The sequence below is a fragment of the Necator americanus genome, chromosome I (genome assembly GCF_031761385.1).
Source record: "Necator americanus strain Aroian chromosome I, whole genome shotgun sequence".
Classification (NCBI taxonomy): domain Eukaryota; kingdom Metazoa; phylum Nematoda; class Chromadorea; order Rhabditida; family Ancylostomatidae; genus Necator; species Necator americanus.
Genome location: NC_087371.1, coordinates 7,851,808 through 7,878,009, shown reverse-complemented (window position 1 = coordinate 7,878,009; position 26,202 = coordinate 7,851,808). Strand labels below are relative to the sequence as shown.

The following is a 26,202-nucleotide window of genomic DNA, read 5'->3' as shown; positions in this document are numbered from 1 at the left end:
CTATCTTACTTTTCATCTCTTAGTAAGTTTAGCTTATATGACATAGATCCTCTGAGATTAATGCTTACGTCTTAGGGCTCTGACTGATTTAGTTATTTACTTCCAGAAATAATGGTGCCAGTGAGTGCCCCCCAACTACATTTTACCCCATAATTCCCATATAAAATCATATAAAGAGAAAACCCCGTCACTAATTAGTAGAAGTTTACCACCTACAGTTCCGACAGGTTGGAGGACTTCTTGCGATTCGAGATCTATCAGGGTTGAATCAAAAAAGGATTCCCTTAGCAGTTATGGATTGAGCCGTGTGAAGGACAATTTCACAGCAGACAACCATCCTACCATGCAAGAAGAATCGAATCCACCCTTAACTCGAATCCAAACACGGAATAAATGCGCATACATGGGGATGGCCTAGATATCCCGTAGGAATTTACACTGTGACGAATGAGATGAGAGAGGTGTGGCGGTTTACTGCGAGGGACTCAGTGCGAATAACAATTACCGCCACAGCTAAAGACACACAGCGTCGACAAATGTGCACGTGAACGGAGAGGCGCTGAGAATGTGTCATATGCGATGGAGGAAGCACATTGCAGACATGACGGCGGAAAGAACGCAGAACGCTAACGGAAGAGCGATGAGACGGTAGGAAGGTGTGCACGCATGGACGGAGAGCGTTCGAGCGTCCCGAGAGACCGTGGCGGACACGGAGAGCGTAGCGTGGGGGCGTGGCGGCGCGGGGCGTGCTGCGGTGGCGGGCGGTCCGTCATTTGCCCCACCCCCGATGGCCGAGCCGCCCCTCCTTCCGAAGCCAACCACCCAGCAGCAACCCGCTAAGGTAATGTGTTTTGTTCAAGTATAGATCCATCCGAGGTTGATCCATAGTATCGACAGTATTGATCGACCGACTAGCTAGTGCAGCATGTCGGACGCGAGAAAAATCCCCCTTTTCAGGTGATCCTCATTCCACATGCAACTCAACAACCAACCCAACAAGTCTATCTTCTGCAGCCAAACACCGGCCAGCAACAGGTGTGTACGTCTGTGTGTGGATGAGTATGTTTGCGAGACCAATCGATACCCACTAGTATTGATCCGTCGAAGTGTTTCTGTGCATGGTGGACGGCGCCGGTTCTTTTAGTTGAAATGCGCGTTCCAGTCACCCACTGATTACTGTCTTATCCTTGTAGTGTAAGTACGGTCTCGTTTCCCATTGCTGCCAAATTCGTCAAGGTGCGAAGTGACAGCGGGACTGTTATAAGTGCGATTATACCTTTCCGTGATGTGGTAAATTAGAATGGACGCATAGTAGACGTAAGACGTCGGACCATTGGTTTTGCTTGCATTACACTTGATATGGGTCTAGTTTTTATTTTTCGAATGGAAGGAGAAAGTTTAGTTGAGTTTTTATGGAAGCAATTTCATTCCACATGCTTAGAACGCTCCATTCTAAGGTTTTTTTGACTCAGCACAGATTTCGTTGCCTGGAGCATGTTCCATTGATTTCACAAGAATACGAGATCTACTACACATTAGTGCTGTCATAATTACTCTTGAATTAATGAATATTCAGGTTCAGGTTAAAGAAAAATTGAAAATTGTAGACCACTTAACCAATCCTAGCCAGGGAGGGGAAGTTTGCTTTCTTTTATCGGCCCTTTATTTCTTCATGTTCTCAATGAAATAGTGTTTTGATGACATATGGCACATCTACCTTTTTTAGAGACATTTTATATTCCTTACCTTATTGGTGAAGTATTTTGCTCTGAAGAAAAAAAAAACACCAAACCCTTAAACATTGGTTCCCTCAAAAATGGGTTGGACCCTCTACATTCCGAATACTTCACTAAAACTTTTTGTAAGGAAGCGATCCGTTCTTAGAACTAGGCGTAGTCTATACTCATTTTGCTACAGATTAATTAATTTAGTGCGAAATTTTGCCTTGATATCGTACGATATGTCAAGTTCACTCAGTGTGGTAATTGTTTGTTTATTTCTCTCACTTCTGCTTTATTTCTTGGTCATTATCGTTAATCATCATCCTGCGAAACTTGTTTGGTAATGCGGTTCTATGGCATATTCTCGTATTCGGAATGTCGCACTTGCAATGTAAGAGTGGTTTTCATTGTGGCGAGCTTTGCTTCACTGTTTTCACGAAGTGTTTAATAACTGATTCATAGATTCTGACTAGGCAGGATACTATTTATAAAATACGCTAGCAGTTTACAAAAATGATTATGTAATTCTCCATTCTCTCGTATAGTTTGGGATAGAATTTGTTTTCAGATTACAATCACTTCAATCCTCGCCTTTGTTCTTTTTTTTATTTACGAAAGGAGCGATAGAGATTTCCTGCTACTCACTTAGGCTAAGTTTCATATGGCATTATCGATTTGCAAGAAGTGACCCGAATTTTCCGACATTTGGTTTTAATATTTCGGTAACACTGGAACTCTGAATATTACAGTTGGGCATGGAGAGAATCGAGAATTTTCTGGACTCTAAGTTGATATTAAACAGCGACGTATCTATATTTCTTTTTAAAATTATCATTGCATTGCAGAAAAGATAGGGTTCCTGCAAATTGCAAATCCTGCGAAATTTCTCATATCAGAGTAGCGAGCGTTTTTTGTGAAAGCAGGGCTTCTTTCAGTCATTTTTTCTGTGATATATCTAATTATTGGGTAATTCCACTTTTAAGAGAACCTTCGTTCTTAATAATTGTGAGAAATGCGAAGGCAACAGTCGTGGTTACCGCTCCTAGTCCTAGTCGCGCCCATAGGCGGTAGGTCATGTATGACGTGGTCAGAATCACGTGGCGTAGTACAACATATGTAGAGTCCGGTCGAAAAGTTCTGACTTATGATCCTTTTTTTCAACTTTTTTCAAACCAACTTTTCCCAAGGAGTTACGTGCAAAGCGCACCTTTTTTTACCCGTTTGCAAGTGGGTGTGAGCGTATTTTTGTGACAGCCAGTGGCTTGCTCCAGCTCGACGGCGAAGTTGAGTGATATTCTTGTCGCGTAAATGTACACTGTAGTTCCGTAGAAGCACGAGCAATAACAAGGACTTTGAGTTTTTGAACTGAATAGAATTCAAGGATGGAATTAAAAACAACGGATAAATTAGCGCGCTGTTCGTGCAAACTATGAATAATTGTTTTTTTTAGGTGGGTAATCTTGTTGTTTCTATGAGTCTCTGGTGTACTGATTTATCCAGAATAATTCACAAGGCTTAATCTCACACGTTTATCCATTTTGCACTGTTATGTGGTTTCAATTCATTTTGTTTTTGCTCGGATACGTTCATAGTAGGGACCGTTTGGTAACATTTTCTACTCTGAAGACACTTGTTATACGGATTTTGGTTGCGAATTTTAAATATCAGACTAAATTAATGAAATCTTTAGGTACGTCCTTACTCAATTGATCAAACGTCTTTATCTACCGCCTCTGTTTAAAACTTTGTTGACATAATGTGTTCCTGCAAACAAGTACCATTTTTTGTTTCATCTGATAGCGAAGTCATTGTATATGCTCGTTCGAGGATCTGTAGTAATATTTTTCGTTCTGCTATCGGAGTTACTGATGTCGTCACGACCCAATTCAGCGGTTTTTGGGAAATGCTGTTTTATGCGCCTTTTGGAGGAAAAAGCCGATCTGTAGTAATACCTTTCGTTTTGCTATCGGAGCTACCAATGACGTCACGACCCAATTCAGTGGTTTTGGGCAAGTGGTGGAAGAATGATGGGTCCTGTCCTAAATACGTAAAAGATAAACAAAATGGTAAGTTCGCATTGCTGACAACTCTATCCTTTTAGACAGTATCGTCCCATTCTGCCGATACTGTCTGCCTCGTTTAAGCTGACTACTGTAATCACTGTTGAAAAGGTTTATGTTGATTTTACAGTGAAATTTTGGATTCATGATGTTTCAACGCTTTTAGATTGGATTGGATAAGGTTAAGTCCTATCTGGACAAGCAAACTTTTTTCTCTGGATCTAATCAAATCAAATCTATCCTACGCCAGGTGTTTAGGGAATGCTCGATTTTTTGGGGACGTATATTACTTGTACAATCGGGTCAGATGAACGAGATGAAGCTCGGCGAAGTTGCGTAAGAGGCTGCGCTTGAAGCGGTGAAGTGAAGCTAGCGGTTGGGATCCAGATGGAACCATCGCGAACTGCAGCAAAGGTCCCCACAATCCTGACTGCTACGTCTGCTCGTAGCTGCAACAAGTTTTATGTCGTTTTGATCCGTCTATATCAGGCATAGCACTTTTAAAAAATCTAATTTTAGCGGAAATTTGTGGAAAAGAACGCGTGGATTGTGAACAATATTCGATACGTCGAATGAAGTTCATTTTAATTCTCGGCGGAGGTGTAGTGAAGTATGGGGTAACTGTCTTGAGACCTTCAGAGTGACGTTTCTTCTGGGAAAATCATCGACACGAACGACTCACTCCTCTCCAAAAGTCTTTTCCATGTTGTTGTCCGAAGTGCAAGTTGTATAACTTGCACAGTTATGACAGAATTTACTCTAATATATATATAATATTATATACAATGTATATATATATTATATATATATATATATATATATAGTATAGAGAGAGCATCCGATCCTTGGCTATAACTCTCCGTTTCGTCGTGATGAACTAGTAGAGGTTGTCGAATGAAATACCTGAGGACCTTTGATGTATATCAGTAAGCAGATCAGACGTGAATTGGGGGTTCGAAGTATATGGAACAATGACGGATAACTTTTTTTTGGCACCACTGTTCTACATACTCATTTTCTCAGGGTTAGTCGTGGGAATTTGTTTGTGTGACCACGTCGCTGCGGCTTGGCTATTTGCCACTTTCGTTCCCTTGGTGCAGCATGCACTTTGAGACGTACGATCAGGCTCTTCTGGGTGTGCAGGTTCAACCACTCCATAATGACCGTGGACGTCACTGCTCTTCCAGTCAAGGAACATTGCAATACTATGGTTCTGTAGATTTCGCAGGAATAGAAAGAGTACTGCATGGTCGCCAGATGGTTCCTTTAACTTTTCATTCGATTCGTGCAGAAAGCAATTCTGGAGCTTCACCACTAGCGGTGAATGGTCGTGTATTTGAGCAACGAGGACATCATCTTCAAATATTGTTATCATTCGATCATAAACTTTATTTTCAATGCTCTTTTTTTCAACTTGATTAATACAAATATCAAATTTCTTCCTTTCTTTATTCGTTCCTTTTCTGCCAACGTAGGAGTTGTCTTCGCGGGTGTGACTCGTCGGTTCATGGCATAACATGCTGAAATAGTGTTTCTACAATCTATTAATTAAAGACTGGTTTGCGGAAATTTTCGTGGTTGTATCTCCGCATCAGCAGAAAGGGAAATTCAGAAACACAAGTGCGTAGCATTACAAAAAATAAGGAGATGTATTCCGCTGTGGAACTTTTATCTTTTCCCAATGATAGCTTGCGTAAAGGCTTGATCAGCGAAATTTCTCCGTTTTATGAAAGCGTATAAGTCATTTTGTCTTGGCTTCTGTTTCGCAAAGCATTTTGTTTTCATGCTATTAAATTTTTATTATCGTAGCTGCGGTGTCTCCTGCCTAATGTCAGTTCCATTTCTTCTGACTTTTTTTTTCGCTTTTTGAGGACCTTTACGAATAACAGTTTTATTTGTAAAAGTTTGGGTCAATGTGTGTAAAAGGCTCAGCTGTGCCTACGCTGTCAATGATTCGAAACTCCCTTCAGTCTGCGAAGACTCATCACTCCGGAAAATTGGTTTCAGGCTTGTCTAAGAGGATTGAAAAAAGGTTTCGTACATCAAATGACCTACAGCAAGTCATTGTAAAGGCTGCTTACGCATTTGTAAACCTTAAGTGATTCTGAATTGAAGTCGAAAAGCACGGCGCACCGTGAATGAGTCGATCAGCGCCAGGGTTTTATCCTCTGTTCTATTCCATATTTATAAGAGGAAGTGGTGCTCTAGTTATCCTGAAATGTTTGAAATCAGGGAGGTAGTTAGAAGTCAGTCAGGAGTAGTTAAATATTCGAAACTACACTAGGCTGGTATGTTGTTTTAGCATCATTTATGTCTAGTGTAATTTGACGTTTCATATTCAAACTTAAACAGTCAGCTCTTCAAAATTGGCTGAATGTTTTGAGCGTTAGATCACTATCACTGTGCTTTTTAGCTCACCTTCATCCCGGTGCAGATTCCGGCTGATACGCAGAAGAAACAAATGACTGTGCTCAGCCCTATGCAGCCGACGAGCAGTAACACGCACATAAATGTCACACAGGTTTGTAAGTGAGCTAGTAGTTATAACATTTACAAAAATTTTGGTTGTTGTAAAGATGGAAACGTTGGATTCTGGTCGTGCTGGAGGAACACCGATTTCGCAGCCTCAGTCACAACAGCGCATCACACTTGGTGGGAAATACTATCGAAGCCTCTAAAAACCTTGGAGATTATGATTAGAAAGAAAAAGCTTGTTGTTTCAGGCAATTTGCATTTTCAACAAGATCCAAACGATCCGCAAAAATGGATTATCACCAACGACTCGGCCGCAACAACCGCATCCAGTCAGCAACCGAGTCATACACATAATCAGTCGTCCAGAATCGCTGGCGGAAGCGACTCTCCAAACATGATGGCCGGAGAATACGAAATGGGAATCGACGATGTAATAGTGCTTTTTTCGTTTAATTTCTCTTCTTTCTATGCTACACAAATTTAGTGTCGTTTAAACTCTAGAACGCACGCAAAAGTTTGGTCTTGGTGTGAGAACCTGACTTTCTCATGAAAGGTGTCTAAATGTCATCTAATATTGGTTTTGCTCTGGGTATCCTATTCTGAGGTAGTTTGTTTTCAACGAACAGGTGTTACGGTAGAAGGAATAAGGGCTATTCTTCTACTTTACGACTTTTACGCATGTTCGAAAGCCTCTATGCTTAAGTCCCAAAGCGGGAATAAGACTTCACCACCTGCTGCATGCTTAATACTCTAGTTTTTTAAATTCTTTTCAAAATTGTGGTGGTGCTTAGAAATCTTGGAGCCGTGGAATATGAGATTGCAGAAGTTCAATATTTATTTCACTGGAAGTATAATAGGAGCTATTGTTTTCCACAGCTTCTTCTTACTATGTTGTATTATCTTGGTTATGCTATCAATTTGCTAGGATTTTGTCTTTCCTAATTCGATCAAGTGTGGTCCTGACTGTTTGTCTTTCAGAGTCAAGTGCCAAAAAGATGTGCCTGTACTTGCCCGAACTGCCAGAATGCAAACGCTCCTAGATCGTGAGTCACTTTGTCAAGTCTTTGAGTTATGAGGGAGATTCTATATTGAACGTGTTTGATGGAGAGCGAATCATGTGACTTTATATGAGAGTTGTAATGAAATACGCAAGGTGGGAGAATTTAATTTTCGTGGTCTACAGCGTGGTTCGTGGTGGAAATGTGTTTTTGTGTATACTCGAGGGGTTTCTGGCGGCAAAAACATCCCCACTGTGGAAAGTGTTTTTTTTTTTTCAGACGGCTAATAGTATAGTAGCGGAACGGTTTCTATACCAAGAACTTTAGAGCTCTAAACATACCACGTCAAGTCTGTTCAGATGAAACTATTTATTGCACGTTTATATAATAGCAATAAGATTCCAGTTTGTCCGTTTTCATTCTAAATCAGTTCAGTTAGACAAAGTTCTGAGAAGGTGGAGTTACGCTGCGTCCTATTACCTTTAAGTACTTCGAATTGTAAGGCAACAGATCACGAAATTGACGATGTTGTTGGAATTTCGACAATACAGAGTTCGGATTGTAGATTACGAGTATGAACACGGCCACGCTTAATTATCTCTAATCGTCCTGAAAATGGCTTTTTTTGCTACGAGGTGCGTTAGAACGTATCACCCTTGAACAAGCTCCGGTTCCTCCAGCAGTCTATTCATTGGTCTTACTTGAGTAGGCTGCCATGACCTGATTGATTCTCACTCAGCTCACTCTTGAATGCGGCGCCTCGATAACGGTCCCACGTTCTAACGTACCTCATAGGAAATAAGGACGATCACGACACCGTTTTTTACTTAGATTATTAGATTTATATTATTAGATTGATTAGGGGGAATTGAGTGTGGACACTAATCCTTAATCTGCAACTTGAACTCTTTATTGTCTCAGAGAACCTCGAACATCGTCAGCGCATTGTGCAATAGTATATTTTAAAAAGAACTTTGTTCCCATTTAATATTCTGGAAATCCGAAACTTTCCAATAATTCGAAACCTTGTTCTTGACAGGATAGAACCTATGAAGTTTAATTTAAAGGAATCAATTTGATGACATGACATTTTCTGTTCATCGTTTGAGAAATTGTCTCATTTTTTATTCTTAAAAGTTGCAAAACACATCGATATTTTTTTGGAAGAGGAGGAAAAATTTAGGAAAGCAACTACACTTAGGGTTAATGAAGATCAACAACATAACCAATGTCGTGATTAACACTTATGCTTCTTTGAGAGTTTAGGAAGGATTGTTGGCACTACTTTGTACATTTTCATTAGTAATTGCTGCCAAAATTAAGTTCATCACCTTCACCGATTTGATGAGGCCCTAGAATAATAAACTAACATCTAATATTAGTTCTAATCCATGACTGACTCAGGCCCCAGTGTAGGTAATCTAGTGCTTGGTGTAATTCAATATATAACGTATGGCTGGAAGTGCACAGTTGGGAATGGTGGCGAGAATTGCGGCTCAGGTCATGCATAATCTCTCAAGTTGTTATAGGACACGCCTAGTTGCTTTCCATCTGTATTTCCATAAGTATATCCCCTCATGTTCAACTAAATCCAATTTCACTGTGAGTTTAATAGGCTAATGTTACAAATTTACATTGCTGAACACCGCATCCATTTTCAAACCAAATTCAATTTTTGCAAAAAAAAATCTTTGATCTTTGTTTTGTCACTGAGTGTTGCCACCTGAATTTCTGCTGAACTTATGTAAAGTAGGCTGCTTTCTATAGTCGTAGGAAAGGTGGTTTCCTAAAGTTCTCATTATTTCAGCGGAGACGGGAAGCAACGGTTACACATTTGCCATATTTGCCAAAAAACATACGGGAAAACGTCACATTTGAGGTAAGTTAGTTCGTAGAGTCATGTGTTTATAATGGTACAGCTAAAAATTTTTTATTTACAGAGCACATCTACGTGGACATGCCGGAAACAAACCATTTGCTTGTGATTGGCAACACTGCACTAAAAGATTCACAAGGTTCGTCCAGACGACTTTTGTTAATTGGACTCCGAATCTTTTTTTATTAAGCAAAATTTCTTTGTTTGATTCGTCAAATTTTAAGCGTTATGAAATATGCTACAATCTTGTATTGTTAAGTGTACAGGCACTCAAAAGTAGACTACATTTGTTATTTTCAAAGGTGGTAATGAACTCAAAATTCTATCTTGTCCAGGGAAACAGTATGTGATATTGAAGAGTCTTATCTAATCGCGTAAAAGCTACTGTCTGAATCGTTACAGCGATAGCGAGAAAAAAGTTAGAAGTGAGTCCAATGTATGTCCTCTTCTTGTTTATGCAGCTGAGGTATTGGGGTAGAATGAATTCACTAAATTCTAGGTTAAAAACATTAGCCAAAAAGGAGATAAAAAGTAAGAGAAGAGTGGATTGAAGAAGCATGATAAGACCATAAAGCTACGTAAGACTTGTGCCTTCGTGTTTTTTCAGCGCTATCTCGGTATTTAACTGTACTTCGGCAGCTCTCTTGCGAACTTGTCCATTTACTAAACGATAGACAAAGACCTCGTTCAATTGTTTACTGTTTCGGACATTAGGGGTGTACTCAATTCGGTACGATCCCTATGCCATTATAATGGGTTCAGCTAAATCCAAACAAAGATATAATTTTCCTCTCTTGGAATTTCGCGCTGTATTCGCACTGTCTATCCTCTGTAGTTTTAATAAAAGATAGAGAATAAAGTGCTGGCCTTGATCAATCCTTCTATGGATGAGCTTACGCCTTCGACTTCCATTAAAAGTTGTGTGAGCTTTATGAACTGGTGTGCAGCAATAGAATGAATTGCGAGGGCGATCCAATATCCATGTAGGTCTTTTTATCATTGTTCTCTCATAAAAGGTTCTGCACCCAAAAGGATGAAGGTTTGGTTGGTTGGTTGGCACTAGTATGGCTTCGACACATTGACCGTGCAGTCACAATTGACTTTTACCGACTGGGCTACACCCATACTTACAACCATTTTTTTACGCCTATTTAAGGCGAAATTTATTTGATTTATGGCCTTCGTTTATAGCAAGCACTGGTTTGACTTGTTGGCAGCATATCACGAAGTTGATGATGTTGGGATCTCCCATGGGCAAAGTGGAGTTTAGCATGTAAATTATGGATATGAACGGCTTCGTGCTCAATCCCTAATCGTCCTGAAAGACGTCTGAAACTGCTGCAGGACGCAGTGAGTGTACGAGGATGGCCCATTCTGAGGCATCGCAGAAGTTTTCCATTCCTTTTTTAGAACGACTAATGGGAATTGAGCGTTAACATTATCATACTCGTAATCTACACTCGAATCCTACATTATCCATGAGAAAACCCAACGTAGCAGATTTCGAGATATACCAGATGTAAAAGAGGGAACACAGGCAAGAAACAGTAACAGGTCCACTAACAATGGAGCGAGCGGTGGGTAAGAGCGCAGCAAAGTTATTTAGACGTGGAACATGGAAACACGTGGAAGGAGGCGATAACCAGTTTAGTCTTTTCGTATGGGGAATTGGAAATTTGGTCCTCTGGAGTAGTCGAGAGTACAGATCAGGAACATGCGTAGTCAACAGACTGTTTTCTCTGGTAAAAGAGTGAGAATTAACCTCTTTTTTCCATTCCTGCCGCAAAATTTTCTCAGAGTTTGCGGAACGAGATAAAAGCTGTCTGGCGAGGATATTAGAGTTTGATAAAAGCAGAAATTCGGTTTGTTCTTCTCGAGTCTTTGGTAGGAGACTCCAATAATTGTCCATATATTTGATATTGACGTATTTTTGCTATAGACATGGGAGAAACTTTCTCATTCGGAGGATTTCATATATGCTGATTAGAGCGCTGCTCCACTGTCGCATGTTCCTAGGAACAGTTCTTCTCGAGTGTTCCGTGAATTGTGTCGTCTTGTCTTAGTTAGTTCTATTACATTACATTATGAGTCATTCCTGGCATAGCAGATGCAGGAAGTTCGAGCCTACGTTTACCTACGTCTCAGCTCAGGCAAAAGGTCGCTTTTGGTGAGTGTTTGGCCTCCTATTCGTCACCTGCGGATGCGCCGTGTAATGTTGGGACTCACCGGCTCGGATTACCGATAACGAAGGTCCTTGGACGTTACCACTTATGCCGAGAAATAGTTTATACAGAATGAAAAGTCGGGTTATTTTATAATTCATAGTAGCGTATGCCTAAGCTCTAGTTGGGAAAATTTTACTGGGCAGAAAAAAGACAATAGTCAAAAACCAATAATTTGATGGATGTTTGAGTTTTCGTCTGAAGTGAGTATTGTAATTGTAGCCTGGTTACGCTAAAACCTAGTTGATAGGTCACCACTGCATATGAGAGAGAATAATTCGAAATCAACGAGATACGCTAGATAATCGCTCAACACTACCATTTGAAAAACAGGCAGCTGTCTGTGACCGGTCTCAAACCTTCTGTAGCTTCATGACAATGCGCTACCTAACATGCCAAAGCTTACTCGCAGGAGAATTGCTGAATGTGGTTGGGTAGTTCTACCGTACCATGCTTATTCTCTCTTCTTGATCTCATCTGAGAACCATTTGTTTCGAACACTGAAGACGTATCTACGAAAGAAAAAAAAAGATGGTCAGAAAGAACTGGAAGGTGGGATTTCGCGCTTCTTCGTCTGGCAGCTATGAGAGATGTGGACTTCTGGAAGTGTAATGTAGCGTTGAACATACGTAGGGTGTTAATCAATCCGCTTGGGAAGCCGATGTGTCAAGTCAGTGTTTTTATCCTCCCAGACAAGTCTGATACCAATTTAACGACCACAGAGTGATGAAAGGCTTAGTGAGCACTAGGGCGGATTCGATCCTTCGATCGATCGTGCAGGAAGCGGAACCTTTAATCGCTACACTACACCCGCCCGGTTGATTAATATCTATAACAACAATAACGAACAATAAAGTTGTAATAGTTTGAAATCTAGTGCAAAACTTTCGGATTTAATCTAATATGAAGCGAACAAGAGCATGAGTAGACAAGAGAAAAAAAAACAAACAAATCCACTTTATAAATTGTTCTATGAGGGATCTCAATATTATTCCTTAAAAATACAACCGTTCTTGAATGCTTTCGAATTCTTTCAAATCATTGCAGGAGTGACGAGCTACAACGGCACCGTCGTACGCACACTGGGGAGAAGCGATTTGCATGCGGTCACTGCGGCAAAAAATTCATGCGTTCTGATCATCTGACGAAGCACGAGCGGACACACACGGGTAATCGAATGTCAATGAGTCAGCCATTGAGGATGAATCACAACTAGAATACGTCATTATTACTACTTTTTGCCGCTTAGTTTTGTTACGCTAACAGCCCAATGATTCAGTGTTTGCATCACAGTGCCTTCTCTCCTTAACTGACACACCAGCCCTAATGTTTTATTCTGACTTCGTTGGTTCTGTTTTTTTGTATTTTTATTATTGTGTAGTTGATATTCTCTAGCAATCGCAATGACATCGTTTCCGTTTGGAGATGCGCTATGCTGACAAATCTCAGGTTAGCAGAAGTAGAGAACTCTTTGAATTGTGCTAATAGTCTTAAAGTCTCACAAGTGAAATTGTCGAAATATAAGAATCATTTTCAAGAAAATATATATCTTTCTGAGTCGTTATCGACGACGAGTGAAAAAATCTCTAGTGCATTTTGCATCAACTGATGAGTTCTATTCAGTATATTGATGTATGCTCTAGACGTGTCCACACAGAGGATGCTGTCCTCGAGTACCTTTATAGATGCGCGTTACTGGCTTGTCACTTTTTCGATAGTTCAGAATATCACTTGTGTCCGGTTGTTATTGCCTCCGGGTCTTCCAGTAGATATTCTTCCATTCAGTTTGCTTCTCTATTATTTTCGTCGCTTTTGTTTGTTTCGCTGCGAGTTTGCCAAAGTAGGTAGTTTATGAATCTGATTACCTGATGAGGACAGCATCATCGGCGTGCTCCTTCTTAGTTTGGCGTTATCATCTGATGCTACATTGCTGGCAATATTTTTTTTACTTCATGTTATTTCTTTAGTAACTTTTATACTGTATTAAAGAAATGCTTTTGTGAGGTCGCCAAGCTCGTGCAAAATTGCACCTCTGCGGAGAGTCTTTTGTATTGCGCGCTTCTTTTCATATAGATTAAATCCAATCATCTTTGGCCAGAGTTAGGCTTCATATCACTTCCGGCGTTTTTTCTGCTGTTCGTTGCTGTTCTGATATTGACTATGTGTACTGTTTGGCACTTGATTTCCATAATAAATTTATGCGTACTATAAAAACTGAATTATAAAGTAAAAAGATAAATTGCACGGCGTTGATCAAGCTTTTTGGAGGTATGGCTACGTGTTCGAGTTTAATTCAGAGTTCTTTGAGGTTTAATGAAGATGTATGCAAAGTAAACAATGACTTCCGAAGGGCATCGGAAATCCTGAAGAAGAAAACTTGCAAACATGATCAGAGAACGCATAGTAGAGCAGACTTAGGGTAGTTAGGGTGAAACGTTATGCATAAGCGTTATGCATACTGTTCTCACTTTTATCGAAGAGTTAACAATGCCTCACCTACCTTCAGACACATTCGTCCAGAATTATTGTGCAGTGCCGATGCGCCAATAATGCTGCTGATTCGAATTTCTTGCGCCGTCGCACCAATCGCGTGTAATGGAATCCCTCTCAGCGCACAAAATCTGCACCATGGGACTCGTCTCACCCATTTTTCCCTTCCTTTCTGTCACCAATTCAACGCTATGGGCTCCGTCTATCTCCTTTCTGAAAATTCGTTTCACACTAATACATGTACATTTACGCTCAAAACGACGTGAAGCGCCACCTGAGAGGCTGCGCTTAAAGTGGTGCAGGAGATAGCTGTTGGAATTAAGGTGGCACTACGCGAACTGTGGCGATAAGTTGCGTCAGGAATTGTTTCACCAAGATTCTTAGTGGTATAGTCGGGTCAATACGACATGAAACACGAGTGTTGTTGATGTGCATTTGCGTACGCGCTCGAAGCGGCGCTGTGGAGGCAGCAGTTGGAACCGAGGTGGGCCCGTCGCCAACTGCAGCGATGGGTGATGCCAGCAAGAATTTCACCACGCTCCTAGCCACTACGTTCCACCGAAGCGCCTCGAAAGAAGCCGCGTACGCAATTGCGTACGTGTTTCATGTCCTTTTGACCCTACTATACCTCGCACCACACCTGTTCGAGCACAGCCACTCAACTGCAATGGGCTTCATGTCGGTTTGAACCAACTACACACGTGTAGATACACAAATACACACAAGAGGTAGCTGCTGACTACTAATATTCTGCAACTTGATTAAATCATCGCCATTTCTGAAATTGGGGATCCTAACACATAAATGAAAAAGCTCTCTCTCTCTCGTTATGTCAGAAGCTCGGCAGCGACAACAGCCACGGCCCTTTCATGTCTCATGCCTTCGGAGATGGTAAAAAGGAGGCAGGGAGCCTGTGATTGCGAGAATTCGTCGTGAACTCGCCTCGATGGTAGAAGGCTTCTAATTTCTCTCTAAGCAACTGAAGGAATCTTCCTTCTGATGTTTGTGAGTTCGACAACAGAGCAATACTTGCTCATGTTGTGTTATGTTTGCGCACGGAAAACGTTGAAAAAAGGATATCGTTGCTAAGAAGCAGGGAAAAGCTCGAGAATCTGAGAGCCTTCATCTCTGCTGTCTGTTCTCATGTATCCATATGTATATAAATTCTCATGATTAGTTTCTGTGAACCTTCACAGAGCGTACGACCTGAGTGGTGTTTAACGTTGAAATGGTAATACCAATTCATTTATTTATGTTTTTCAGATACTATTTGATGACCACTTTAAATAAGTTTTGCTTTATATTTGTGTTAACGTCCACCGTCTTTTCATTCAACTTGTTAAAGAGACATGTTTGTCCATAAAAACATATCATAGACAGCCATTCAGCAAGCATCTTTCAGACTTCTGCACAATTCAAGTCCACATATTTTTGAAAAGATACACGAAAAGGAAAATTAGGAAAAAAAAAGTATTTCTGAGAGCGAGATTGAAGGTGTAGCTACGAGCAAACAACTTTTAGATGTAGCAAAAGAGATAGGCTGGAAGCTGCTGAAGTAAGAGTAAGAGTCACCTAATTCCCTGCCAAACTCAATCCCACGCTAGCACATATCATAACGTCATGTTCTAACCTACAATGCAGAGTGCAAACTATTAGATGAAAGTTAGTAGCTATCGAGTACACATATGCTATCTTTGCTCACAGTGGAAATACTTCTAGAAACAACAACTTAATGAAGCTGTGCTAGATAACAGTAAATAACCAAAGTAGTCATGCTCCCCCATTCACTATTCAAGTTCTAAATCCTCTTAACTCAAATCAAAACGAATTCGCACACATGCCTTTAAAGGCATCACCACACGAATCTGAGGGGTACTGATTTCAGGTGGAGTATTCGCATACGGCATAGTAGATTCTGGAGTGATGGATGATTCCTTCCATTTCTTCTTAATTGCCGTAAAAAACGGCCCGGAAGATATGGCTTCGAGCGTTTCAGCGCGCTATTTTCTACCACGAATTCAATTGGAGCGCACCAGCCTTGTGCATGCGCCGCATCTTCCTGGCCGTTTTTACGGCAATTAGGAAGAAATGGACGGAATTACTCCTTTCCATAATCTACTATGCCGTATACGAATACTCCAATACTGAAATTCATGGCACCTCAGATTCGTGGGGTGATTTAACCAAGCGGAGCTCCAAGTCCGCTAAAGAGCCGGAAACGCGGTAGAATTATAAAAAAAATATATATATATATATATATATATATATATATATATATATATATATATATATATATATATATATATATATATATGGTATGTCATATGTATTTTTATACAGACCTTTATGTACGGCTTATTTCTTAATTTTCCTTCTCAGAAAATCCGCGATTAGAGCTAAGACTCACCTGTACGTTTATTCACATCTAAACATCTAAGTTGTGCTTTCATAAGTGTGGAGATGTGATGCAAAATATAGAGTTCGAACTATAAATTACGAATATAAGCTTGCTAACGCTCGATTTCCTCATAATCGCCCTGAAAAACGGCATGGGAACGGCGTTTGTTCCGACGAGATACGTTAGAACACACGCCTTGTGCACGCCTTGGTCCCCTTACCAGTTCATTCACTGTTTTTCTTAGATATGTTGGTGAAGAGATCTCACTGATTTTCGAATGCTTTGATAGGCTGGCGAGAAGACCTCATTAACCGGCAACCGCCGTTGTTCCTACTGGGTGCGTTCTAACGCAAATCGTAGGAACAAAGGCGGTTTCCATGCCGTTTTTCAGGATGATTAATTGAAATGTAGAGGTTCATGGTCATATTCGTAATATGCATTCCGATTTCTATGTTTTGTATAAGGTTTCAACACTATGTCAGTTTCGTTATAGGCTGCCTTCAAACTATTTTTGCGTCTAATTGAGAATCGAAACGGTAGAAATGCGAAAAAGAGCGAGAGCTCAGAACTAAACTCCATCGATTCCCACTTTCCTACATTTCCAGAATTTTTCTGCGTTTTCATTGCGTTTTGACTTCAGCCTTCGATGACGACGGGAAACTGTTGGAGAGTAATTAGCGAACAAAAGAACCTCGGTGACAGGCACCTCATTTGTATCTTATGGCAGCTGTCGGTGTGACGAGTACAGGTTCCGAGGCGGAACGGGTTTCTTCCAAATAGAACCATACGTCGCCATATTCCGCGCTCCATTGCTAACCGTGCTATTCGTGGCATCACTTGTTTGCGACCATGGCTTTGTTATCCACTTTTATGTGGAGTTTTGATCTGTCCCTGGGTTGTTTTAATTTGTTCTTGTCATAAACTTTATGTATGAGATGTGGGCATGAGTTAGCTTTCATTCCTCCCTCATCTCCCAACGTCTCACAGTGAGTTGAAAATCGTCGTTTACAGACCACATGTCATGGATAACGAAAGTAACTGATTTTGCCGAAAAAGCCGAGGATCTGCTAAATCGACTTGACCAGTCTACTGGTGATGTTATTCACAATCAAAAAGTTCGATCGTCTGGGTCAAAACCAGCTCGAAGCTCTTCATATGCTCAGCTAAGGAACGAGGTGATTTCTTTTCTTTTTTTAACAGTGGATATTGAGGTTTCTTTTTTTGAGTCTATTCTCGTTTTTCTTTGTTCAAAGAAAAGGGAATCACATAATTATTCATCTTTGCTTCGTGAATCAAATAAAAATTTAGAACAAAGATGGTATCTCAGAGAGCGTTCCTCAATGTGATGACTTTCATTTTTCCATATATTCTGCTTGTTTTAATTCATTAAATTGCCCAGAAAGTTTCTTTTACCCCTCAGAAGAAGTTTTTTTTTTGCTTTTTTGTATTTACCATCTATATCTATATTCTTGGTTCAATTTCTGGTGGACTGTTTTTTTACAGTTGCAGGAATTTTGGTAGAACTGCACATAAGCATATAAGAGCACCACCTCTAAAAATTTATGGATTAAACTAAGGGCAAACATGGGTAATTGAAACTGTTATTCACGCAGTGTAATCGTCATCTTCGCTGTGAGGTCTCAAGTAGTATTCGTGAGTCATCATGGAACCGTCCAGTGAGTATCGCTAAAATGTAGTTGGGGGACCACTCAAAACTGAACAGTTTGTGGTCTAATGAAGATTTTTGCACTGAAAACGCAAAAACCTTTATTAGACCACCAACTGTTCTTGGCTGTCAAATGGCTTCTGCATCTGAGAAAGCGATATTACGTCAATCTACAGTTCACCACTGGAAATGGAAGGCTCAGACAAACGGGGCAGTAAATCCGAAGTATTAGTTTTCAAAGATACATGACATGTAATGTAAAGGTACTAAGAGAAAAAACGGGAGATAAAACTGGAAATGCCAATGCTTTTAATTCACCAAGCTTTTCAAACAGGCCTACTGGAAGTGAGTAGCTAAGTCAGTTGGGTCAACGTTTTGAAGTAGGTATCATAATTGCCGGTTTCAAGCATAATCATTCTTTGATATCTGTTCATCTCAAGTTTCTAAATGGAAAGAAACTTTGCAAACAGAGAACATGCCTCAGGTGCTGAATGTTACTCAATTCAGCGACTAGTCTTCATTTGTTATTCGTCCATTTAGCTTATCTTTGGGAAGTTTTTCTACTTTTACTTAGTTTCTTCTTCAATTCGAGTAAAAGCTTAAGACCTCCAACCATGTATCTAAAGTTATAGTTGAGTGCGGGATGTTCAGCCCTTAGATCAAGTGCAAACATGCTGCGACTGATATGATGGGTAGGTAGAAAAAGAGCTTTCCATCTGATTTCAGACGAAATTGGAATCTATTTTATTGATCAATAGTTAAAAACGAAGAAGGTTTTCACTTTTAAAAATATAATCTGTGGAAGTTGGCGTACGAGTGCTAGCTGCGGTAGTACCGCTCAAACATTTGCAACGTAATTTACTCGGTAGTAGTGCAGCTGGAAAACGCAGATTAAATCTCCTCGAGGAGCGGACGCTGTCAGGTGATATATGGGATGTTTAGATAAGAATGATCTGTTATTAGATAGTGGCTGAAGTTACTACAAGAACATAAAGAAAGAGTTTTTTTTTTGTAGAGAAAAACATAGCTTCAAAGGAATTTCAGTTACAGTGGAGATGGAATTAACTTTAGACGCGAAATAGGTCTTAATTTCGGAAAAGCCAGGTTTCATTACATAGGAAGTACTAGTAGTAAAATTTTCTTCTTTTTATTGACATTCACCAGTTGACGGAGTTGCAGAAGGATGTACTCTTGTACATAAAAAATTCTTGGAATTGAATAAAGATTTGAAATAATTGCAGCTAATTGGGATCGCAGAGGTGTACCTCAAAAAAAAGTCATGTAAAGCTCACTTGGTTTGACATAATCTGAATTCTTTCAATGCGGCTTAAAGCTAAAAGCAAACTGACAACAACCATATCTACCTGTGCGTCTGCTTTTTTTTCCTTTTAGTGTTTTTGTAACTCTCTGCCGAACCTGAACTACTTGGTACTATCGATCCTCTGAACTATATAAAGTGGTAATCTCATGATGTCTTTCAAGGCTTCTCATTCTGATAAGCTGTAGTAGTTGTAAGCTATGCGCATATAAATTTCGCGGCACGTTAGCGTTGGTATAGGGTGCAACCTCTTACTGCCGGTCTTAATTTCAGATGACTCAGATGAATTCGAAGTCATATTAACCTAACTTTAAGCTTCCACTTGAATTGAAAAGTCCTTCAGCTCAAGCAAAAGTAAAAATAATAGTATTTTATGGGTTTACTTCATTGACTGTTTTATTTGGATCATTAGTTTACTTATTCCTTTCATTTACATATTACTTACATTTTTACATTCACTCATGTTGTTGAAATTAGTTTATTCTTCCTATTGAGAAGCTTCAGAGGAGACTGATAATGAGTGAATTTTGAGTATCATCTTAGGGTAGAGGCGAAACTATCCATTGTTCAAATCCTGTTCCTTTTTACTCCCTTTTCTTACTTCGTTTAAATAGGTGGGTTGCAGTCATCGAGAAACTCTTCGTGATCACGTCTGTTTTCGAATTCTTCCTCTCGCGTAGATCATTGGAAAATGGTAGAGAATTTTTCCCATTTACCATCCTGGCTTCCATCAACGAGGACGAATTTGAGCGGCTCATGTCAGAACACCACAGGGCAGAAATCAGGCATTTTTGGGTGGAGTGTAAGTGCCCAAGTGGTTCCTCTAACATTCCCAATCATGTTGTTTGCAGGGCCTTTGCGCCAGAAGTTGTAAGAATGACTAGGCTCTGTGGTTTATGGCGAGATTTCAAAGATGAAGTGCTAGGACTTTTTGCAGCAGCGGTTATGCTAAATATGTTAGAAATATACTTAGCAACACTCACTAGTTCGAGTGACTTCAGTTCAATGTCTGCTTTATTTGGCCTTCCACATAATCATTAAGCGTCCGCTCTCGGTCCATTTCTTTTAAGAATAGTGCAAATTAGAGGAAATAATTAAGAAGAAACAGCGAAGAAAAAAAAAAGGATTTGTCGTCGAAAAAGACATGATAGTGGCAGTGATCTTGCCTAAAAGGAAATAAAATACTGACTTGACACATCAACCCTCCCTCGTAATTCATGCTAAGGGTACAAGCGCTCACAAACCTCAAAATATTCTGAATTGAAGTCGAACGTGTGGGCATTGAGATTGATCGATGCCGTTCATTTTGTCTTTTATCATTTAAAAGAGTTTCCAAGCCCTGCGGGTGTTCATTTTGCGCTACCCGTGCAGAATATTGTGATTAGGCTAGCGTTGTTGATGTTACTGTTCCCAACATCGTACTCCATATAGCAATGACCGCAACAGCATTTTGTTCTGATGTCATTTTCAAACTATTTTCAGAATGAAGATTCGGAAGTGCACACGGAAGAATTAGGTCGCAGTGGCCCATCACTCCCTTCTCGAACACATTCCGAATTTGCTGTACCCAGACGGAGAACTAATGAGAGGTAAACGTTGGATGTAATTTTCACTAACTTCTGGTCCTTCTAACCTCTTAAATTTTTCCGAAAAGAAAGCCATAGAAGTGTGAGGATAAAATAAAACTGTGAGGACCTCACATGAGGTTGGAATCCCCCGTATGCCTTTCATCTCCGACTCCTTAACCTTCGCAATACGCCGGACTCTGCAAGCAAAGTTGTAATATGAGGTTTTATTGGTGAACATCCCGAACGACAATATCAAGTGATGTTTCGTAATAGACTCTACAAGGGGAATTGTATGTCGGTGCAATGATATTTATATTGGAGAAGTTGTGTGTGCAATGATATTTATATTGGAGAAATCGGAAGGATGGTGAAATTGCGGATCGAAAACCATTTGGCTGCCAAAAGACGTGGAATTCCGATGAGACCACCGTTACATAAGAATTAGGAGCGTGGTGGAAATGAATATTTAGTATTTAGTAATTTTTAAAGCACAATTTTACCCAATAGAAGGGAATATCTGCCAGAAGGGCATTAGAAGCAGTCTGAGTTTCCGTTTGGAATCCATCCATCAACAGAAAAAAGATTGCTTATCTATTATTAACCACCTCATGCCGTTCTTGAGGCTCTCTGAGTTGTAAGATTGTCCCACATGCAGCACCATTACACTATGCGCTAGTACTTGAAGGGAGCATACCATGAAATTGACTATGTTGGAGTCTCTGTGGGACCCGCCTCAGATAATGCGAGGTACGTTAGTTCGCGGCACCTTCGTACACGCTCCGGTTCTCTCGGTAGCTTGCCCATTGGTTTTATTTGAATACTCTGTTGATTACACCTTATTGATTTTCGACAGCTTCTAAAGTAGCTCGAAGGAACAGATGCCGTTTCCAACGCTTTTTTGCAAGATAATTCGGAGGAATTGAGCGAAGGAATACATACTTACACTCGTTGTCAACAATCCAAAGTATGTATCTACTCACAAGGACCCACACACTGCCTTTGAGTATTTTACATATTGTGTAGATCTCATACACCCTTTTGGAAAATCTTTGTGATTCACCAGCTCTGCTTGCTAATGAGAGTGGTCACTTTGTCTTCCTGTTTTTGGCTCTTGTGTATGTAGTTGGAACGATCTCGACGCTTGGCAAGGAGAGGACTTTGATGGGATATGGACAATACCCCAGGCCTCAAGCGATTTTCAGATCCTTGAGTGAAATTTCACAAAATCTCGCTAGCAAAAGAAAAAGATTTTCTTCTCTCTTTTTCAGATAGGTGCTTGTAACTATGTCGACTAACTGCTCCTTTTTTTTGGCCGACAATGTATTTTTACAGTGGAATTCCGGACTGTTGCATTTTACAGTCCATTCAGCTTCATTCTATCCAGGGGTGTAGTTGCGGAACGTGACCAACGTGGAAATGACTTGATGGCTATGCTCAATGAAGATGTAATTCATGACATGGAGGAGACACGAAGTCGTAGGTCAAGTGGGGATCGGAGTGTGCTATCCGCTCAGACCGCACAAAGTTCTACCTACGGTATGAAGTCAGATGCTCATCCTTGTTTCCACTTTTATCTGTACGATTCTAGAACAAGCACAGGATGTTTCTCAGATGAAATCACAATTATGGGCGAAGGAAACACAAATAGTCGCAATGAAGACGAAAATTTCGGTGATTCATAGGATTTTGCTGGGTTGGAAAAAAACCTTCACTGAAGCTCTTAGGAACTGGAACGAAAGTTGGCGAAGCGAAGTGAAGAACTTTTTGAGTTAAAAGCTGAGAAGGAAATGGTTGAGCAGAAGCTAGCTCAGCATGTTAACGTAGACAGCGTTGAAGAGTTGAAAATTGCCAGGCGAGTGCTACCTCGATCTTTTTGGACGTTATTTTAGCTTTTTGAGTGTTTCTTTTAAGGAAAAAAACGCAGGAACAGTGTGATCTTCTTCTTGAAGAGTGTGCCCAATTGAGGCGGAAGTGTATGGCCCAAGAAGAGGAAGTCCGTGCAATGGGTGAACAGGTTCTGTAAAGTCCTACTTACTATTTTCTCTCATTTAAATACTGTGATTCCAGCTTCGCCTTGCCAAATTCAATCTTAATGAGAACAAAAAAGAATTTGATCAGTACAAGGAAAAGGCACAGAAAATACTTCAGGCAAAGGAGAAACTTGTGGATTCTCTGAAAAGCGAGGTTGTCTAGAGAATTAGTGACTGTTACTTAAAGTTTTGCTAATTTGGAAGATTTCAGCAAAATATGAATGATTCTGCAGATCGCCCAGGGCATCTTGTGCAGGCTGAACTCGAAGAGATGAGGGTTGAGAGGTAACCACTTTTTTTGTGTCCTTTATTGTTCTACTACTTCCTATTTGTCGATGAATGCTCATAATTAGTACATACATTAGTAATTAGTTCGAATACACAAACTGTCCAAGGTTTTTTTTAATATATCTTTTTTTTTTGTTGAGAATCTATGCACGAAACTGTTGTTTAGGGATCTCGCACGCGCTGACTTAGAATCAGCGCAATTAATGGTGTATAATTTGCGATCGGAGATTGACGAAATGGAAAACCAGCTTAGAGAAGAACAGGTTCAAGGTTCACTTTTGGTTGTGCATAAGAGATGCTTTTAAAATATGTTGTAGGGGAAACAAACAGAACAGCGGAAACAGTATCTAGAGGAAAAACAAAGCTGGCATGCGACAGTGGCTTTGCTTAATGAGAAAGTGGATTGTGCCAGGTTCTTTCCTCTTTTAATAAATAAATTAATAATGAACCAACTCTCTTAAAATCTACACTTTACTTTTAGGATTGAAAGTGAGTTCCAGAAACAGGAGATGAGGAGGCAAAGCGAAGAATTTGCTAAGAAGCTAGAATTACAAGAAGCGGAGCTCAGGAAGAATGTGCAGGATCAGAGAGCGAGGTGTAGCGATTAGATTACTGTGTGAAAAATTCTATTATTAACCGATATATACAGGAGACGGGAAGAAGAGCTCAGTCGTGGAACCGATGGACTTTCGTTGGGCGAACGTCTTCTCCAGAAACAAATAGAACTTGAAGAAGCGCTGAAAAACAACCAAATTCTTGCATTGAAGTTGGAGAGATTGCAAGTAAGACCTTTTATAGATATTTTTTATTTTTATGAACTTACTCCATATCCTTCTCTCCTACAGTTTGTATGGTAAACATGAACCTGAATTCTGCCTTTAGAAATTCTGTCTGGAGAATTATCAACACATAACAGTATTACCCGCCGACAAATACTCGGCTTATAAGTTAATTTTTCGAAGTTCGAAGTTGTTTGAAGGCTTCTTTGAAACTCAACTCTACACAGCTCTTGTCTGTGATTTGATTTTTGACAACATACACAACTTTCCTGATCGCGGATTAGAATTTTCCAGTGCGATACTCTCATCGCAGATCGCATCATAACATCGTAACATCGTAACAGTGCTCAAGTGCTCTGCACCGAGCAAATCGTGACTATACAGGTCTAGAGGAAGAGTAAGAGAGTTCCTATTTCTTCATACTTGAGAATTACTTTTCAATGCGGTCGAAATAGTAAGAACTATGAAGGGCAGGAACCTTTACATTTCGCTTCTCTCGACCTAGTTTAACGCTTGGACCACCTCCCGTACGAAATCGACCGTGATGCACTGACGACGGGCGGAATACCAGCCAATCGGCTAGGTCAGAGTGTAGATATGACAATAGGTATGTAATCTGCTGGACTTGATAGGCTTGCTTTTTTGAGTGTAATCGTTCATCTCTGTGGTCCTGGCAAATTGTAATTATAAACCAGTATTTCTCAGGATTGCTGAGTCAATTCGAATTTTTTTTTATCGTTTAAATCCATACCCTCTCAACTATTCTTCCCAGAGAATCATATTTTGTTACTCCAAGTTTTTTTCAGTAGTGAGAAACTCGTTGTTTTGTAGCTGCATCATTATAAACTATTAAAAGATGCACATCAGTCTCGTAACCGGATTCTGATGCAGATAAACAGTATTTGAGGCGAGACCCTCACTGGTATTGTTGCTTTCCTTCTTTAGTTTCTTAGTAGTTTCAGAGTCGAACTCAGACATTGGCGGAATTGCCATCCCCCATCAGCACGAGTCGACCGTTTTTCCAGTCGTTTTCGTTGATACCACCGTTCGAGATCTGTAGAAATTTGAGAGCTCCTCTACACTGCTGATGTTATCCGCTTGTAGACTAACACAAGTCCAGCGATTACTTCGGTATTCGAAGACGAACATTGTGATGGCCGTGGACACAGCGACACTTTCTCAGTGCTGGTCACTGCAGTCACTTCTCGGCGCGATGGTTGGGTTCGGTGGTAGTCTCATGCTTGAAGGTTTCTACTAAAGGATATATCGAGCGATAGCTTGCAACGAGAATAGAATTTGTTCTGAAGTAGTAGTTAGATGTTTTGATCATGTATATTTGTTTTGATCATACCCGCAACGATAGCATTCGACAGTCTCTGTCGAATACTATCGTTGCGGGTATGATCAAAACATGTAATTGAGGTGGCATTTCAGTGCTAAACAACTTGCGAGAAAGTACTGTATACAAGGCTGTATACAACCTAAAACTTCCAAAGACCTGATCTCTTTTCTGGTTTGGTAAGATATTCATGAGGGCGGAGGTGGTGATCGAAAGATCGCTATCAACCACAGACGTACCTGGCGAAACACCAGTTGCTACTGGAAATAACGCTGAGTTGATCTGCCACACCATGATGCTAACTAGCATCCATCCTGGCTATGTGTACAAGTGTGCGAAATAGCGGCCACAAAACAGCAGAGCAAGTCCACCAGCAGATGCGGTGAATGCTAAAGAACAAGAAAAAAGAGGAAGACATGAGTACAATTTCTACTTTCTATTAATAAAACAGTATGTATTCTTTCAGAAAGCACCTCGTGAAACCGTAATACCGATAGATCCTCCGTCTACCTCGCTCTCTGTCCAGCATCCAGCCGCAAAGCAAGCAGTTACAGCAGTTGATTCAGTGATATTTCGTTTGATTTCTGTGTTGCGCAATTATCCAGCAGCTCGTTTATTCCTAGCTGTTTACTTTGTTTTGCTGCACCTTTGGGTGTTCTTTATTGTACTCACATATACGCCAGAGGTTCACGACTATGCTGATAAGCTTCCCGGAGGCGCGGGTAGTGTCCTGAGCAAAACTTGAGATGTCTTCTTCTTCATTTGCCCGGTTTCTTCGCTATGAATGTTCAATGTGTGTTATAACCAGTGTATATAGTTTAACATTCTGTTTTCGTTAGAGGTGTATGTACTTCTCGTATGTGCCTGAAACCGTGTATGTGCAGTGGCCACCGAACGGATTCAACCATTTAATGGGACAGATTTGTCGTATAGGAGTATTCCCACGGGGATTGACCAACACCATGCCTCATTCT

The 26,202-nt window shown here is 40.4% G+C and overlaps 1 protein-coding gene across 3 annotated transcripts; it reads left to right on the top strand.

Annotated features, from left to right (window-relative positions):
• Nucleotides 1-787: 787 nt before the first annotated feature.
• On the top strand, nucleotides 788-25,973 carry RB195_004829 (uncharacterized protein; the record flags this gene model as incomplete). 3 transcript variants are annotated; one of them, XM_064182856.1, is made up of 22 exons in its annotated part: nucleotides 788-841; nucleotides 958-1,035; nucleotides 6,195-6,302; nucleotides 6,358-6,433; nucleotides 6,505-6,686; nucleotides 7,235-7,299; nucleotides 9,062-9,133; nucleotides 9,195-9,269; nucleotides 12,400-12,521; nucleotides 17,252-17,415; nucleotides 20,707-20,813; nucleotides 22,177-22,328; nucleotides 22,381-22,463; nucleotides 22,517-22,644; nucleotides 22,704-22,806; nucleotides 22,860-22,976; nucleotides 23,034-23,107; nucleotides 23,277-23,373; nucleotides 23,428-23,522; nucleotides 23,592-23,705; nucleotides 23,760-23,892; nucleotides 25,695-25,973. In XM_064182856.1, 22 exons carry the CDS (start codon nucleotides 788-790, stop codon nucleotides 25,971-25,973), a joined length of 2,478 nt encoding a protein of 825 aa, XP_064034121.1. The 3 variants fall into 3 exon arrangements, with proteins under 3 accessions (XP_064034121.1, XP_064034123.1, XP_064034122.1); XM_064182854.1 differs by lacking the exons at nucleotides 788-841; nucleotides 958-1,035; nucleotides 6,195-6,302; ... (4 more) ...; nucleotides 9,195-9,269; nucleotides 12,400-12,521 and having other exon boundaries at nucleotides 17,257-17,415; XM_064182855.1 differs by lacking the exons at nucleotides 17,252-17,415; nucleotides 20,707-20,813; nucleotides 22,177-22,328; ... (8 more) ...; nucleotides 23,760-23,892; nucleotides 25,695-25,973 and having other exon boundaries at nucleotides 12,400-12,568.
• Between the last annotated feature and the right edge of the window lie 229 nt (nucleotides 25,974-26,202).